We start from the raw sequence: 14,613 nt of genomic DNA, 5'->3' as shown, positions 1-14,613 counted from the left end.
TTTGATGACGTGGGGCACTTTTCCATGTATAACGTCATTACTTCTATTCTACTCCATTCCAACGGAGCCAAATTCCTATCGGCTCACTCCACACACAACATTATTTCAATTGAGTGACAGCACAGGAGAGAACAAGTAAGTCTGTTTGACCACCGCTGCATTGTATCCTCGCCGAAATCACCAACCCGTTTCTGTCTCTCCATTCCAGCTCGCATCACACCACTCAAGCCAACCAACCCTTCACCACTCCAACCATCCAGCAACCATGGCGCCCGTTTCCAACAAGACCTTAATGTTCAGAAAGATCCCCACCGCTGCCATTGTCCCCGGCGAGCACATCGTCCTCGAAGACGTCGGCTTCGATCCATCCTCGCCTCCCCCGCCGGGCGGCGTAACCCTCTCGATTCTCTGGGCCTCGCTCGACCCGTACCTGCGCGGGCGCATGCGGCCCGCCCACGTGCGCTCCTACGTCCCGGCGTTTGAGCTCGACACGCCCGTGACCAACGCCTGCGTCGCGCGCGTGCTCAAGTCGGACGCCACGCCCGCGTACCACGACGGCGACCTGGTGGTTGGCGCGCTGCCGCTGGCCGAGTACGCCGTGCTGGACGCCGAGGGGGTCAAAAAAGCGTTGCAGAAGAAGGTGGAGAATCCGCATGGGCTGAAGGAGTTTGGGTTGTTTCTGGGTCCGTTGGGCATGCCTGGTTTGACGGCGTGGAGTTCGCTGTATGAGATTGGGCAGCCGAAGAAGGGGGAGACGATCTTCATTAGTAGCGCGGCTGGCGCCGTGGGGCAGTTGGTTGGCCAGGTTGCGAAGAAGGAGGGATTAAGGGTCATTGGGAGCGTGGGTAGTGATGAGAAATTGGAGTTTATCACGAAAGAGCTGGGGTTTGAAGGGTTCAATTACAAAAAGGAGAAGCCTAGGGATGCGCTCAAGAGACTTGCGCCCGATGGGCTGGATATTTACTACGAGAACGTAGGCGGGGAGCATCTGGAGGCGGCGCTGGATGCCATGAAGGATTGGGGGAGGATCGTGGCCTGCGGCATGGTGAGTTTGGCGTGAGAGTAAGTTGGGTACATCAGAACGGTACGGCTGACAGCTGCCAGATCTCGCAGTACAATCTCCCGGACCAGGAAAAATACGGTGTCAGGAACCTGTTCCTCGTCGTCTCCAAGCGTCTGACGATGCGCGGCTTCATCGTACACGATCCCGATTTTGGGCCCAAGTACACGAAGGACCATCAGGAGAAGTTGTCGCAGTGGCTGGCCGAGGGCAGCGTCAAGGCTAAGCTGAGCGTTACGGAGGGCATTGAACACGTTGCGGATGCGCTGGTTGGTGTGTTTGAGGGTAAGAATTTTGGCAAGGCCGTCATCAAAATCAAGGCTGAATGAGTGGTGGATGGGCTACGAGACGGGGACAGGCAGGCCAGAGATGCAAGTGTCTTAGACTCTCGGGATGCGATTCATCGTCTGAGGACTCGCGGAGACAATGTGCCAGTGACCGACAAACTCGAAGAGGTGCACATCATGCCGCAACATGACGGTTTTGTGAGCGGGGGGAGACAAACGTAAAGTTACTGTAAAGTGCGAGACACTGGACACCTAAGAAAGCTCCAACCGGACCCGTTAACATATCGCTGTAGTTCTCGTGCCATAGAAGACGTTTAAGATTTCAAACCTAAGCAGTGATAACCCATCCTCGATAGTACCATAGGTGCCAACACCGCCCCCTTTTCATCCGACAGTTTACTCTTCATGTTTTAGGTAACCCAGCAACACAACTCCCAGCCACTTCGCCCTGCCTTTACCCTTTCCCCTTGGAAGTGGGTTTGGCTTTAGCCTTAGCTGTCGTCCCGGCACTGATCGCACCGCTGCTCCCGCATTTGCATTGTCGCGGCGTCGCTTTGGTGGAGGGGGAGACATGGCCGGCGCTGCATGGCCTGCGAGCCGAGCCGAGCGTCTAACTCCCGACCGCGGGGCAGGAATGGCTGCAGCTTGCTGCACCGGAGCTGGGGTTGGTGGCGCGGGTTGTGCTGCGGCTGGTTGTACCGGGGCAGGTTGTTTCGGGGCAGGTTGAGCCGGCGCAGTAGGCGGGGTCTGGGGTTGGACCGGCGGAGCTTGAACCTGGGGAGACTGGATTGGGGAAACTGGAGGGGGATCAGGTTGAATTGGAGCTTGTTGGGCAGGGGCGAGCTGGCTGCCGCTTCCTGGCCCTGGGCACCCTGGTCCGCGGCAGCTTGTTCATCTGTTCCCCATTCATCTCCCTTGTCAGTAATCCCTTCTATTTCAGAGAGCCATCTCCCTTGTCAGTAATCCCTTCTATTTCAGAGAGCACCGGCTGTTCCAGCTCCAGCTCCACTCACAGGAAATCATGCTCACCATCATCAGCCTCGCGCTGCTGAATGCGATCGCCTTTCCGGCCGTTAATTTATACAAGCCACCCCCCCCCCCGCCCCGGCTTCTGGAGGGATTTCAGACACCTCCACGGCGTAGTAGCGGTACCGGAGGAGAGTATAAGGACCAAATAGATACCTCATGTTCTTTCTCAGTTTTCTCCATCTGGCTTTCCTTGTTCCCGTCACCAGGGTGGTACGGGATGTGATTGAACTTTGGGTTTGGCTTGACCCAGGAGACGACGGCCATGGCTCTGTCGCCGTCCTCGCCATCCACGCCGGCTAGTTCCTCCAGCCTCATCAGTCGAATCCGAAACAGCTCCGTTTGCTTCATCGCGATAGAAAGATACTCGAAGAAGAACTTCCAGTAGAACTGGTCGAGATCGTGCATGCTGGCAGCAGCACTTTGAACTTGTGTCTGGGATCTGGAAGGATTGAAGCGATCAAATTTCTCCAGCAACTCGATAAGCTCCTTGGGATATGCCGGTTTCTGCCTGTCTGCCAGCGTAAAAATCTCCGGCAGGTACTTCGAGAGCATCCGGCTAACAGCGGCGGCTTGCTTGTCGCCATGTCGCGGGGGTGTGGGAGCGCCGTGGTTCGTCACTAGACGACAGCATAGCTCTCCGATCATGTGCAGGTCTTGCCAAACCACAGCCATCCTCTCGGCAGGAGACATAGCATTCATATCACCCAGCTCGTTCCCAAACCCCGCATTGTTGAAACCCTCGAGGACAATCTCTGGAAAGCAGCGGGTCAATGGTCCGCCGTCCTCGCGGAAATGCAGCAAGATGTTGTCTTCCGTGATGGCGCGATGCGCAAACGGTTTCCAGTCCCAGTCCAACTTATCAAACGGATGGGGCTGCTCGTCCTCGCCACGGCTAAGCTTCAGCAGCTTGTCGACGCCGAGATCCTTCTCGATGAAGTCGTTGGAACAGCCTTTGCGCATCGACAGGACCGCGCGGCCCTGCTGGTCCATGACGTGCCAGATGAGCGACTCCGGGATGACCGCGCCAATATCGCCGTCGGCGTACATCCCCATGAGGTTGCTCAGCGTCCCGCCGTTATAATGCTTTAAAGTACAGAGAGAACATGTCATCCTGGTGAATCTTGTCGGGGTTCTTTCCCTGGGCCAGACCGTAGGCATAGGGCCTAGGAAAGTACGGCGCTGAGGAGAGCCTGGCCTCGACGCGCGGTCGTTCAGTGATGAAAAGAGCAACTCGTTGGGATTCTCTGTCGTGTAGTCACGGTGATAGAGGTCGGGTTTCTCAAACTCATGGTCTTCCGGCTCAAAAAGGGGTAGCTGCCGGGGGAACCTTTTCTGACCACCAACACACCAGTTACCAGGCTTTCTATGAGGATGGATTTTCCGATGGGGTAGTTTGGGCGCAATTTGTGTATCAGGAGGAAGCCGTTGGCGTGCTCGTGTTGTCCTCGTCAGGGTGTTTATCGCACCACTCTTTGGGAAGGGTCTTCCGGAACGTTTCGGTGGGGAGTTTGACGTGGAGTTGGCGGAAAACTGCTGGGGTTATGGAGGAACCGGGGTTTGCGCCGGTCATTTTGGTTGTCGTTTCGGGGACGGTTTGAGTTGAGGATCTAGTTGCCTTCGATGTTTCAGGGGTCGCACCAGGGCAGTGCTGAGGAGCTAACGTTAATGAGGCGGCATTGAAATGAAGTTGAAGCTTGAGATAAGGGAGCTTTCGAATTTCAAAGGTCCTGGTTTGCGTTCTTATCGATGGTGAGGCTGTCTTTGTTGTGCCTTCCCGTCCTTCCGATTCCGGTAGGTATCCTCTCACAGCGAAGCCGTTTTCCAAGACAGGGCAGCTCGGACATTGACAACCCATAAGTCCAAGTCAAAGAAAAAATGACGCTTAGCAACGAACAGAAGTGTTGGTCTTGAATGGGATGCCGGCTGCAATCCTTTTATTGTTGTTTTTTGAAGCCGTGCCCGAACAGAAAAATGATGGAGCTTCTGACTCGAGGAAGCAACATGCCTCCGGTATCCACACCGTCTCCAGTTTCCGCCAATATAAAAACCAAGTGGGAGAAACACGGTAGTTGATAGATGTCAAATCCCCATTTGCCAACTCCCAGGTTGAGGTTCGCACGGTATCCCAGTCGTGTCCCGACACCGAATTAGTTGAGCCACCCCTTGGGCCCGCCCCAAGTGCCCTTCACCATCGACTGGTAATACACCCACGGAAAGAAGTCCTTCTTCAAATGATAGAAAGCGCGCCTAGGCGTCGCCTGGTCCCACCCAATCCTATTGAACGTCTCCTTCGGGACGCCGCCATACTTGAACTCGGCCAGCATCACTTTGCCATACTCAGTGAGCAGTGGGCAGGACGTGTACCCGTCATATCCCGGTTGCACCTCGCCGCCGCCCTCCATAGCCTTGAGCAAATTTCCCACCAGCACCGGCGCCTGCGCAGTGATGGCCGCCGCCGTCTTGGACGTGGGCAGGCTGCTGGCATCGCCCGCCGACCACACATTGGCAAACTTCTTGTGCCTGAGCGTGGCGTCATCCACGTCCACATACCCAGCCTCGTTGGCCAGCGGGCTGTTCTTGACAAAAGCGTGCGCTCCCATCTTGGGCACCACATGCATCAAGTCAAACCGCCTGCGCACGGGCTCCTGGCCGTCCGGCCGCGCAAACACGGCCGTGTCGCCGTCGATCTCGACCAGATCATGCGCGAAGAGGCCTTCCACCCCGCGCTCCTGCCGCAGCGCCTCGAGCGCGGCGCTGTACTTGGGCACGCCAAACATGGCCGGTAGGCCCGTCGCGAAAGCGATTTGAATCGGCGAGCTTTCAGGCTGGGTGGCCTGGTACAGGCCCGCGCGCTTCCAGTGGTCGAGCGCGAGCCACATGATCTTTTGCGGCGCGCCGGCGCACTTGACGACGCCCGCCGGCTGCGTGAATATCGCCTGACCCGAGCGCAGCCGCTGGATGGTCGGGAAGGTCTTGTCGACGGTGTCGAAGGTGTAGATGCACGAGACGTTGGAGTCCGGGCTGGAAACCGCCTCGGGCAAGCCCTTGATGCTGGCCACGTCCACCTTGATGCCTGGCGCGACGACCAGCTGGTCGTAGGTGAGCTTGGAGCCGTTGCCGAGGGTGACGGTGTTGTCTTCTGGAGAAAAAGTGGCGACCGAGTCGGAGTAGAGTTTGAATTTTGGGTCGACTAGGGACTGCAGTGGGCGCTTAAGGGCGTGTTTGTCTTTGAGCCCGCCACCGACGAGGGTCCAGCCCGGCTGGTAGTGGTGCCATTCTGCTGGATCGACGATGGCGATGTCATCTTGGTTGAATCTACCAGACCGCAGAAGCTGGTGGCTGACTGCGAGGCCTGCTGATCCCCCGCCGACAACGACGACCTTGTGATTTCGAGCAGGGCAGACAGGGGTTGACGAAACAGAGGCGAAGTTCCGATATGCGGCCGGTGAGTGCTTGAAAGACTGTCTGGCGAAAGCCGTAACGCCGGCTGTTTGCCTGGTTAAAATTCGACTTGGGGCCATGGCCATATCGAGGGATGCGGGATGAGCGAGCTATGAAATGAGCTGCGCTGAAAGAACGAGTGGTGAGCACCGCGGACTTCATTGCACCATCTTTTCGACCTGGAAAAAGACAAAGGCGTGAAACGGCTGCACTGCTCATTCTGTGGGCCGTGCCCTAGCACGTCATCCGCTAATGTGTGGGGTCTGCAGCTGAGCCCTGCCGAGTAGACCCCAATATTTCAGCTCTTCTCCGGAGCTCCATCCATGGCGCCACCATCTGGCATTTCAGAGCAACAACGTTCGATCGACCGTACAGAGTATATGTGCTGATCATCAACAGATTCTCGTAGTAACTCTGTCAGCCCCATTCCAGTATACAGTCGTCGTATGGCGACCGGATCTCGGCGCGGTTATCGGCTTGGAAGGGGAACCCACACTCCCCAGGCACCGGCTGGCCCGATGAAATGTGGAGGTCCGTGATGCCCGACGTGAGTTACATAAATATGTAGAGAGAGAATCAACCAAACTAGATCTGAAGACATTATCGCCAAGTCTCCCATCGTCAAGGCACGGCATGAACGCATTTCTCCCTCAAGCATTCGCAGGGACGAGGTGGCAGCCTTGTGTTGCCTTGAGCATTCTCCCTCCCCAGTCTGCCCGCTGCTCCAGAATGGGTATTACTTACTGCTTCCATGGCAATGTCGGCCTGGCAATGTGGCAACCGGAAATACAGAACAAGCAGTTGTTTTACCTTATTTAGGAGTTGTACTGCGAATATCCACCCCCCTTTCTCGTGTTTCCCTTGTTTCTTTTTATTCCCTTCTTGGAAAGACCGGTTTCAGCATTTTCAAATGGTTGTGATGTGGTCGTCCTTGTTGATGGTCCAAATTATTCAGGTGGGAGACTCACCAACGCCTCGAGAGAAAGTGCACTCAGGTACCTTCCCTTAGCTCTGACCCGCCGTGGATGGATCCATCCACTGGCATCCAGTTCTGTGCCTTAGCATCCATCTATCATCACACAATCTTGAACTCAACACACTGGGCTTCATCAAACGCTTCACCGTCCATGATCCCATAGACAAACGCCTCCCCGATCAACTCCATATGCCCCCTACCACCCGCTCTCGGACGCAAAACAACCGGGACCCTCCCACCGCGAAGCAAGGCAATATCATCCCCGACCTCGGCTCTCTTGGGTACAAGACACACCCGGCCGGACTGCGTGATCCCCAGCCGCCGGCGAACCGTGTGCAACGTGTACGTCGAGAACGAGTCCTCATCCTCCTCCATGGCCTTCCACAGCCCGGCCGCGAAGCCGAGCGTCTTGAACATGGCTGGCGAGATGCGATCCAGCTTCACGCCCTTGAGTCGCCGGACGGATGACAAGGCTTTGAGCCACTGCTCGAAGCGACGCTGGGTCTCGGCCTGTCCGGAGGGATACGGGGTTGACGTGGTGAGGATGTCGCGGAAAACCACGTTGGGGTCCGGGTGGCCCTTGAGTTCAGAGGCGATGAGGTCTTGCCACTCGATGTAACATTCTTTGTGCGAGACCACACCGATAACCTCGGACAGGAGCTTTTTCGCAAGGGGGGCGGCGGCTTTGAAGTTCTTCCAATATTCTGAGAGGAGATGACGGATCGGACGCTCGGGGTCGAGATCGTCCCACGTTGCCGGAAAAGATTCGGCCGCGGCCAACACGGCGGGATCTTTAAGCAGATGGTCGGCAGACCCCTCAATCAAGTCGTCTGTGAAAACTGCCGGCTTCACGCTGCCAACTTTTGTGATGGAGTCGACGATGTGGCCCTGGACGATCAGAGTCATGTTGTCATCTTCCCATCTGGGATTCGAGCGTGATCCCTTAGATGCGTGAGTCGTGCGGAGCTTGCCCTTGGCGTCGTTCATCAGAGGGGCGGCGAGGTTGCCAGTTGAGCCCCAGTCGGGTACCCAGGACGGCAGGTCGGTGACGCGGCGGACTTTGAACGGGTAGCAGAACCCGAGCACGTCCAGGTTGCCGGATCGTTCCATCAGAGCCCTGGTCGCTCTGTGGTAAACATTGGCCGGGGCGAAACGGTAATCGACGTCGATGCCGACATGGCGGTCTTTATCGAAAAAGCCAAGAACGGCGTAAATCTTGTCGTGGGGCATCTTGCTGTCACGCCAGTGGGAAGATGCGAGATAGTACAGCAGCTCATCGCCTACATCGCCGCCAACCACCGCTTCAGACTGTCGCATCTCTTTGATCGAGATAACCATGTTCAGCGGCTCGAGGCGGGAATTGGTCTTATTCCCAAACCAGAACCCGGAGAACGCTGCGAAGCCCAGGGCCATGTAGTGCGCGGTAGCACTGCGGAGGAAGTCCCATCCCACTTCTTCGCTGCCCATGCACATGATCGCGTCGTGCGCGAGGACGATCTCCTGCAGCGTCCACACACGGGTCCACCAGGGGTTATCGAGGAAGACCATCGCCCAATCTGGATCGAGTTTGCGGATCAGTTCGTAAGACGTGCCGTCTTCGTATTGATCACCCTTTTTGGGTATGACTTGACGGCCTTCCTTCGCCACTACGGCCGCTTCCCGGCCCAGGAGTTTGATGGCGATAAAGAGGCGTTCGACCTTAACGACCTGCTCCTTCAGCTCCTCTCTGCGGTAGGAGGAGAGATCGGGTCCGACGGTGCCGAGGAGGCAACAGGGACAGCCCAGCCAGACGACGACGCGGGTCGCTTTGGTGTAGATGTCGCCCATCAACGCGACTTGGCTGCTCCGTTCGTCGATATCGTCTTGGTTGATGCATACCGCATCAACCCACAGGGTCCGGGGCCGGTCCTCATACCTCAGATGGAGCAGCGCGCTGCGGAGATTCTGCCCAATGTCGCTGATAGCATTGCCGATCTGGATAGGTGTTGTGTTTGACATGTCACCCCAGACATACGAGAGCGCCTCAAAACCTGCATCCTCCTCCCTCCCGACGCCGTCGAGATCTGCATCAGTGAGCAGGCATTGAATGTCTGCGTCGCGCGGTCCGGGGAGCAGAGTAAGGAGTCGGATCGGTCTCTTGATGTTGGCCGAGAGTGGTACGTAGGTGTATGACGATGCTATTGCTTTGTTGTTGTTGATGTAGCAGAAGGGGACTCTGGGCGGGGGCTCAGCACTGGAATTGGCCTGCGACTCAGTCTGGGACTCAGTCTGGGACTCAGCCTCTAGCGTCGCCTCAGTCTGGAGAGCTGGTTCTGGCCGCCCATCGTCATCGTTGGCCCATTCCTCAACTTTTTTCCATGCCTTGCGGGCCTTGTTGAATACCGGCATTGTGGTCCTGTTGTTATAGTCCAACTGACCGCCAGATGGTCTCCGACCGCTCGCCGAGTAGCTCTGCGATTGCGAACATCGTTTGTGCTGCACTGCTGCCTAATAGAGTGCTCCACGTGCCGTGCCTTGGCATCTAAGGTACCCAGCAATGCCAAAAATAGAAATCGCACAGCGACTGCGTGGCAAGCAAAGATTGTTCTACGGGCCTGCGCACTTTGCGTACAGTCCCTCACTTGTATTGAACCAACACAGATCTAGAGGCACGCCCAACTTTCTGGTATTACTCCAGGCATAGCATCTCAAAAAGATCGATACTATATATGACATAGGTACTCTTGTATTTCGAGCTAGGTAAAGTCTCACTGCCGGGTGCGTTTCTTGTCGGGAAACGCTGGTGGCTGTCGAAAAGACGGGATACAATTTCTTGGGGAGAGCAGGCATCTAATACCCAACTACCGCAAATGTCTCCAGGCTGGGGTCAAACTTTGTGCCCATATCGTTTTCGTACCTCACACATTGCTGGATCTAGCACGACGGTCTTGGCTACTGATCAAAGTTGCAGAACGGGACTGCACAGATCGCTAACGACGAGTGCTGATGTCCCTATAATGCGCACCAGGCTACCTTACTTATTGACCCCTAAGCACACTCAAACTTTCAGACATACTCATAACAGAGGTAGCCTCCCGTCGTGTCCATCACGTCCGCCACGGTCGCGTTGGGAATGATGCCCAAGGAAGACATGATGTGGTTCAAGGTGATGTTCGGGCCATTGTCACCGAACTGAGGATCGGGCGTGACGGCTAAGATGACGGCGCTGGGATGCCCCCACATTGCAGATTCCTCCTCCATGCCTCCTGGGAACTCTGAGAAGCCGACGGCCGGGTCCTGGGCGTTGAGCCCAGAGATATCCTTGAAACGCTTCTTGCGATCCTTCGCCTGCCAGTCCGCCCACATCTTGTCCACGAAGCCGTGGTGCATGAAAAACAACGGGTCGCCGGATGAGGTGATGGAGTTCCCGTCCTAAAGGAAAAGAGAAAAGAAGGGTACTGGTGAGTTGAAGCAACATGCCGACAAGGGGATACAGAACGTACCATCATTGCCAGAGCCATATGACCAAGAAGATGGGGTCCGGAGTAAATGCCGTCGAGGGCGCCGGCATAGTCGGTGTGGTTGAGCGCAGCCGCGACGTACGTCTTACCAGTTTGCGCGCTGAACATGTCCGTGATCTTACGGTTGACACATCGAGGCTTGGACTCGAACCCCGGTCCGATGTTCACCGTGAGGTTGTAAAACGGGCCATTGGGCACGCAGCCCCCAATCGCATCGCCACCGCTGCCGAACCCGGTAACGGGGTCGAAGATGACACTGGCCGAAAAGTTGCCGGCATCACGGGTTTCGTCCCAGTAACTGCACTCGGGATGTCAACAATCAGAGATAATATCATGTGAGGGAGCGAAGGGGGATATCTCTTACGGCATCACGCCCATGAATCCGCACTCCCGGAGCAAGACCTCCAAAGTCTTCAGGTAATACCTGTGGTAGGGCAGAAATTGGCCTGTGGTATGGATCTGCAGGGCATGGATTTGGTGAAGAGAAACCAGTTCATCCCACCGAGTCTTGGCACCAGGGAGTCGGTTGAGTTTCTGAGGAGAGGTCAGGAGGCAGCGGGCGGCCGACGTATAAGCCTTCCTCTCGGCGTCGGTAATGTTGTGCCTAGAACCGCTTGTTAGCGCCGGCGGAGGGGAACAGGATATGTACGTGGTGTTAATTGACAAGAATTGAATAGACTAGCCCTTACCAAGAGCGTCTCTTTTCCGGTTTGGTGCATTTGGCGGGCTTATGTTCATGTTTCTCTGGCAGAGCCGTGACAGCAGCGGCCGTCCACAGAAGAAGTGAGGCAAGCTTCATGATTCTTGGTCGTCGTCAGTGACTTTTTGATGGCCGTTGGGGTCGAGGAAAGGGATGCTCGAGAAAGACAACGAAGGGGCCCGTAGAGGAGTAGTCGATCTCTTTTTGCTTCAGCTCCCGCGCTTATGGGAAGCCTATGTGTTCCGGCCATCGGCCGAAGGTAGCAGTGGGCCCAAATGGAACTTTTGACGGCACATTGAGGCGCTGCACGATCTATTGGTCATCGATGCTGAGATGCTCCCTAACCTGGTCCGGGGCCGCATCCGAACATTCGGCTCTAACGCAGTCAGACGCACATATACAAAACCCGGTTCAGCCTGTTCGCAGGCCGTAATCTCTGACCCTATCGCTTGTCCCGCCTGCTTGCCGAATTCAGTAGCCGTCGTCCCCGAGAGTTGTCAGACTCACACTTCAAGGACCGCCCCCGGTTTCATTGGCGCGGATGGATGTCATCTGCATAAGGTAGTTGACCTGCATTCCCTCCCTCGTTCTGGCTTTCATCGGGCGCATCTTTCGTGATCTGCAAGATGGCAGGTTGTCGCAATGGTGAAGCATCTCCACTATATGACAACAAAATTTCTGAAAAGGCCAACCTTCGCCTCCTTTAGGGCGCTTTGAGAAAGCACGCCCTAGCTGTCCGGAAGAGGCAGGGGTAGCGTTAGATAAATGAGAGGGAGGAAGAAGCCACCTATTCTGCAGGGGCAACATGAAGCGGTACTCCGTCGGATTCGGGCGGCAGTTGAGCATTATAGCTTGCCCACCCCTTAAGTCTGCGTTGTGGTCGCTGTTGGCTGATTTGTGAAGCATCTCCCTGTATGCCTCGTTTTGTTCGAGGCTTCAAGGCAAGTATTGCTTCCACAATAATGCCCAATTCAAATTGGTGTAGGTGTGGAACTTGGGTAATGGCCATTGATTACGAACCAAAACCAAACTGAACCTCGATGCCGTCAAGCGACATGCCGCACAGGACCTAACTGCTACCTCCAAATACCTCAGTCTGGTTATTTATGTGAATCTGGAGCCACCCAGACCGCGTCCCCTCGGCCCGCTGAGGTTCTACACCATCGCGCTTGGCCAGCTCATTCGGCCTCGACCGAAACCTGGGATCAAGCTTGGCCGCCAAAAGTCCATACACAATCATAGCCTCCACCAAGAACACCAAGCAGTAAAGACATGCCTTATGCAAGAACCACGCCCGACTACCCACTCCTCTCCCCTCGAACGCAACCCCCGTTCTAAAGCCCTCCTCCAACGTCAACAACGCCCCGACAGCACACATCAACCCACCCCTTGCGCGAAACCTCCTCCTATCCCCTTCATCCTCCCTCACAAGAGGAAACACCCACCCGCCAACCACAACCGCCACCAAAGGCACGACAGCCACCACCAGCCGGATACACCACGCCACAAGCCCAATGACCCTGCACCTCTGCAACGTCTCCTCGTCCCTGGTGAAATATGCATCCACGTGCACGCTGACGCCCATGACCAGACTGACGACAGCGCAGAATATCGCCGCCCTCGCCACGCGGACGACAGCGATGTGGGTCCCGAACAGGGTGTAATCCCGCAAGAAGCGGCGCGCGATGAGCAGGTTGGCGATCAGCAGGAGGATCGTGCCTGCCTGCGAGATGGTGGTGAACGCGATGTCGAGCTCGAGCGAGGACGGCTGGTAGGCCCATGCTAGGCGGGTGGATAGGGCGGCGAGGCGGGTGAGGAGGAGGGTTATGACTAAGGACGGGAGGAGCTGAAGGTGGCGATAGTGTGGTTTGGTGGAAGGGGTGAGGGTGTGGTCTAGGCTGAGCAAAAGAAGGGAGAGGAGGAGGGCGAGGGTGTAGAGCGCCAGGAAGATGATTGATAGGGGGACGTCGGGAAGTGGGGTGGGCGTGCCGCCGAGTTGGGCTTCGGGATGCGGGAAGGGGGGAGAGTACGAGTTGTTCTGGGAACCGTGTCAGTTACGACCTGCAGACCAGTGGTGTGCTGATTAGAAGAGAGGACTCACTGTTGAACTCCTACTGGCGCTTGAAGCCATTGTTGCGCCGTTTCGAAATCTTGATGTCGGGAAGCAAATCAGGGTTTAGAGGGGGAACCCGGCAAGTGCAGTCTCCGAGTCAAATGCCCTTGATTAACGGGAGCCAGCTCCTAAAAACCAAATGACATATCAACGTGCCGCTTTGAGTATATGCAATAAGTACTGTGCCAGGGAAAAGTAGCCGACTCGCCTTTTGGTGGTTCGATCATGGACATGTTGACGTCATGACCCTGATTGAGTTTACCTGGCGCCACTCAAGGAGGCTCTGACATCCAGCTGGCATGGAACACAAGTGGCCTGTTGCTCAACAGGCCTTGTTACTCACATAGAAAAGCCGATAGAATGGAAGACCCGACAGGAAATCATCACATTGTCTACTAAAGTACTCTGCCCTCAGCGTCTGCCATGGCCCGGTCATCACAGAAATTAGATCCGCTTATAACTAATGACTAGTTTCACATACTGCGACAGAGTAGAACCTGGGACCGTCGCAGCTCCTCCTGGATTCTGGAATGTCTGATGGACAATACTAACAACAACCTGGAAGCCCTGCTTCTTCCCGCTCTCCATCCGTCCGTCCTGCCTATGGTGCACGAGATACCCCAAACTACCGCGATGTTCCTCAGTCTGCCTCCAAACGGACGATGGTTTCCAGCTCCGCTAAACACCGCACATTGACAATCGCAATCTAATACCCCATGCCAGGGATGTGCGGCAAGGATCAAGGTGAGGAAGACCGCATGATGCATCCGTTGAATCCAGGCTCGGAAATCTTGAATGGGATTGCTCTACTGCGTGGCTTGTCAGCAATCATGGGTGCTGTAAAACATGAAATGGAAGAAACTTACACACTGGACAAGCACAAGTTAGCATTCGCTGCCTGGTGTAATATACCTATTATCTTCGTTTCACACACTGCTCATCGAATTACTTACACCGAGCTTTGAGGTGCAGGGGAGAACTGCTGTTAGCAGATGACTCTGGCAGATATCGTTTTCAACGGTCGAAGGTGATTTGAAGCCTACCTCGTTCATCTGTCTGAGAATGGTTTTGCACGAGTTGCAAAGACTGCCTTGCCACTGAGCCTGCTCACAGCGCGAGCACCCTGCCTCATTCCATGTGCCACGCAGTTGGTCACATCGCCCAGCATAAATCGGGGCCATGAGCATAGTGAAAACCGCCGCAAGGGTGACGAACTTCATGTTGCTGACAGAATTGTGTGATCCAGATGGGAACAATTTCTTCTGAGGCGATAATAGAGTTGCTTGAGTCGAAACGGATGGGAATTGCGAGTACCTGAAGATAGAGGACGACTGGAGGGAGGCAGGAGGAGAGCGTTATATACATGTAGAGATCCAGCTGGAGCAGGCCAAAGTAATTACACTTTTCACTCCAACTATCCAAGGCGAAGTTTGAAAGTCTGGCGCACCGCAGTCGAATGAAAATCGGATTATACCTCGCATTCTAGATACCCATTAACACCGCTTCC

The 14,613-nt window shown here is 55.6% G+C and overlaps 8 protein-coding genes across 8 annotated transcripts; 2 read left to right on the top strand and 6 right to left on the bottom strand.

Moving 5' to 3' along the window:
• Positions 1 to 258: 258 nt before the first annotated feature.
• On the top strand, positions 259 to 1,575 carry N657DRAFT_666505 (NAD(P)-binding protein). The gene is made up of 2 exons (XM_062795343.1): positions 259 to 1,045; positions 1,105 to 1,575. The coding sequence occupies exons 1-2, from the start codon at positions 266 to 268 to the stop codon at positions 1,387 to 1,389; spliced, it is 1,065 nt and encodes a 354-aa protein (XP_062643525.1). The 5' UTR covers positions 259 to 265; the 3' UTR covers positions 1,390 to 1,575.
• A 263-nt stretch (positions 1,576 to 1,838) lies between these two features.
• Positions 1,839 to 3,946, bottom strand: N657DRAFT_637097 (uncharacterized protein; the record flags this gene model as incomplete). The annotated part of the gene is made up of 5 exons (XM_062791486.1): positions 1,839 to 2,242; positions 2,361 to 2,409; positions 2,530 to 3,459; positions 3,526 to 3,703; positions 3,843 to 3,946. The coding sequence occupies 5 exons, from the start codon at positions 3,944 to 3,946 to the stop codon at positions 1,839 to 1,841; spliced, it is 1,665 nt and encodes a 554-aa protein (XP_062643524.1).
• Positions 3,947 to 4,523: 577 nt separating this feature from the next.
• N657DRAFT_581160 (FAD/NAD(P)-binding domain-containing protein) lies at positions 4,524 to 5,897 on the bottom strand (the record flags this gene model as incomplete). The annotated part of the gene is made up of 1 exon (XM_062789503.1): positions 4,524 to 5,897. One exon carries the CDS (start codon positions 5,895 to 5,897, stop codon positions 4,524 to 4,526), a length of 1,374 nt encoding a protein of 457 aa, XP_062643523.1.
• A 500-nt stretch (positions 5,898 to 6,397) lies between these two features.
• On the top strand, positions 6,398 to 6,859 carry N657DRAFT_248335 (uncharacterized protein). Its single transcript, XM_062786427.1, has one exon. The coding sequence runs from the start codon at positions 6,569 to 6,571 to the stop codon at positions 6,824 to 6,826; it is 258 nt and encodes an 85-aa protein (XP_062643522.1). The 5' UTR covers positions 6,398 to 6,568; the 3' UTR covers positions 6,827 to 6,859.
• Positions 6,860 to 6,892: 33 nt separating this feature from the next.
• On the bottom strand, positions 6,893 to 9,181 carry N657DRAFT_581191 (HET-domain-containing protein; the record flags this gene model as incomplete). Its single annotated transcript, XM_062789506.1, has 1 exon — positions 6,893 to 9,181. The coding sequence occupies one exon, from the start codon at positions 9,179 to 9,181 to the stop codon at positions 6,893 to 6,895; it is 2,289 nt and encodes a 762-aa protein (XP_062643521.1).
• Positions 9,182 to 9,670: 489 nt separating this feature from the next.
• Positions 9,671 to 11,231, bottom strand: N657DRAFT_604042 (Di-copper centre-containing protein). Its single transcript, XM_062790164.1, has 4 exons — positions 10,983 to 11,231; positions 10,658 to 10,897; positions 10,276 to 10,591; positions 9,671 to 10,204 (listed from the first exon to the last, which is right to left on the bottom strand). The coding sequence occupies exons 1-4, from the start codon at positions 11,090 to 11,092 to the stop codon at positions 9,839 to 9,841; spliced, it is 1,032 nt and encodes a 343-aa protein (XP_062643520.1). The 5' UTR covers positions 11,093 to 11,231; the 3' UTR covers positions 9,671 to 9,838.
• Positions 11,232 to 11,996: 765 nt separating this feature from the next.
• On the bottom strand, positions 11,997 to 13,223 carry N657DRAFT_626317 (uncharacterized protein). The gene is made up of 2 exons (XM_062790784.1): positions 13,095 to 13,223; positions 11,997 to 13,031 (listed from the first exon to the last, which is right to left on the bottom strand). The coding sequence occupies exons 1-2, from the start codon at positions 13,122 to 13,124 to the stop codon at positions 12,063 to 12,065; spliced, it is 999 nt and encodes a 332-aa protein (XP_062643519.1). The 5' UTR covers positions 13,125 to 13,223; the 3' UTR covers positions 11,997 to 12,062.
• A 982-nt stretch (positions 13,224 to 14,205) lies between these two features.
• On the bottom strand, positions 14,206 to 14,613 carry N657DRAFT_248316 (uncharacterized protein). Its single transcript, XM_062786426.1, has one exon. The coding sequence runs from the start codon at positions 14,469 to 14,471 to the stop codon at positions 14,259 to 14,261; it is 213 nt and encodes a 70-aa protein (XP_062643518.1). The 5' UTR covers positions 14,472 to 14,613; the 3' UTR covers positions 14,206 to 14,258.

Source organism: Parathielavia appendiculata, assembly GCF_033297405.1.
Source record: "Parathielavia appendiculata strain CBS 731.68 unplaced genomic scaffold N657scaffold_23, whole genome shotgun sequence".
NCBI classification, from domain to species: domain Eukaryota; kingdom Fungi; phylum Ascomycota; class Sordariomycetes; order Sordariales; family Chaetomiaceae; genus Parathielavia; species Parathielavia appendiculata.
Note: the sequence above shows the minus strand (reverse complement) of the source record. Positions and strands in the feature narration are given on the sequence as shown.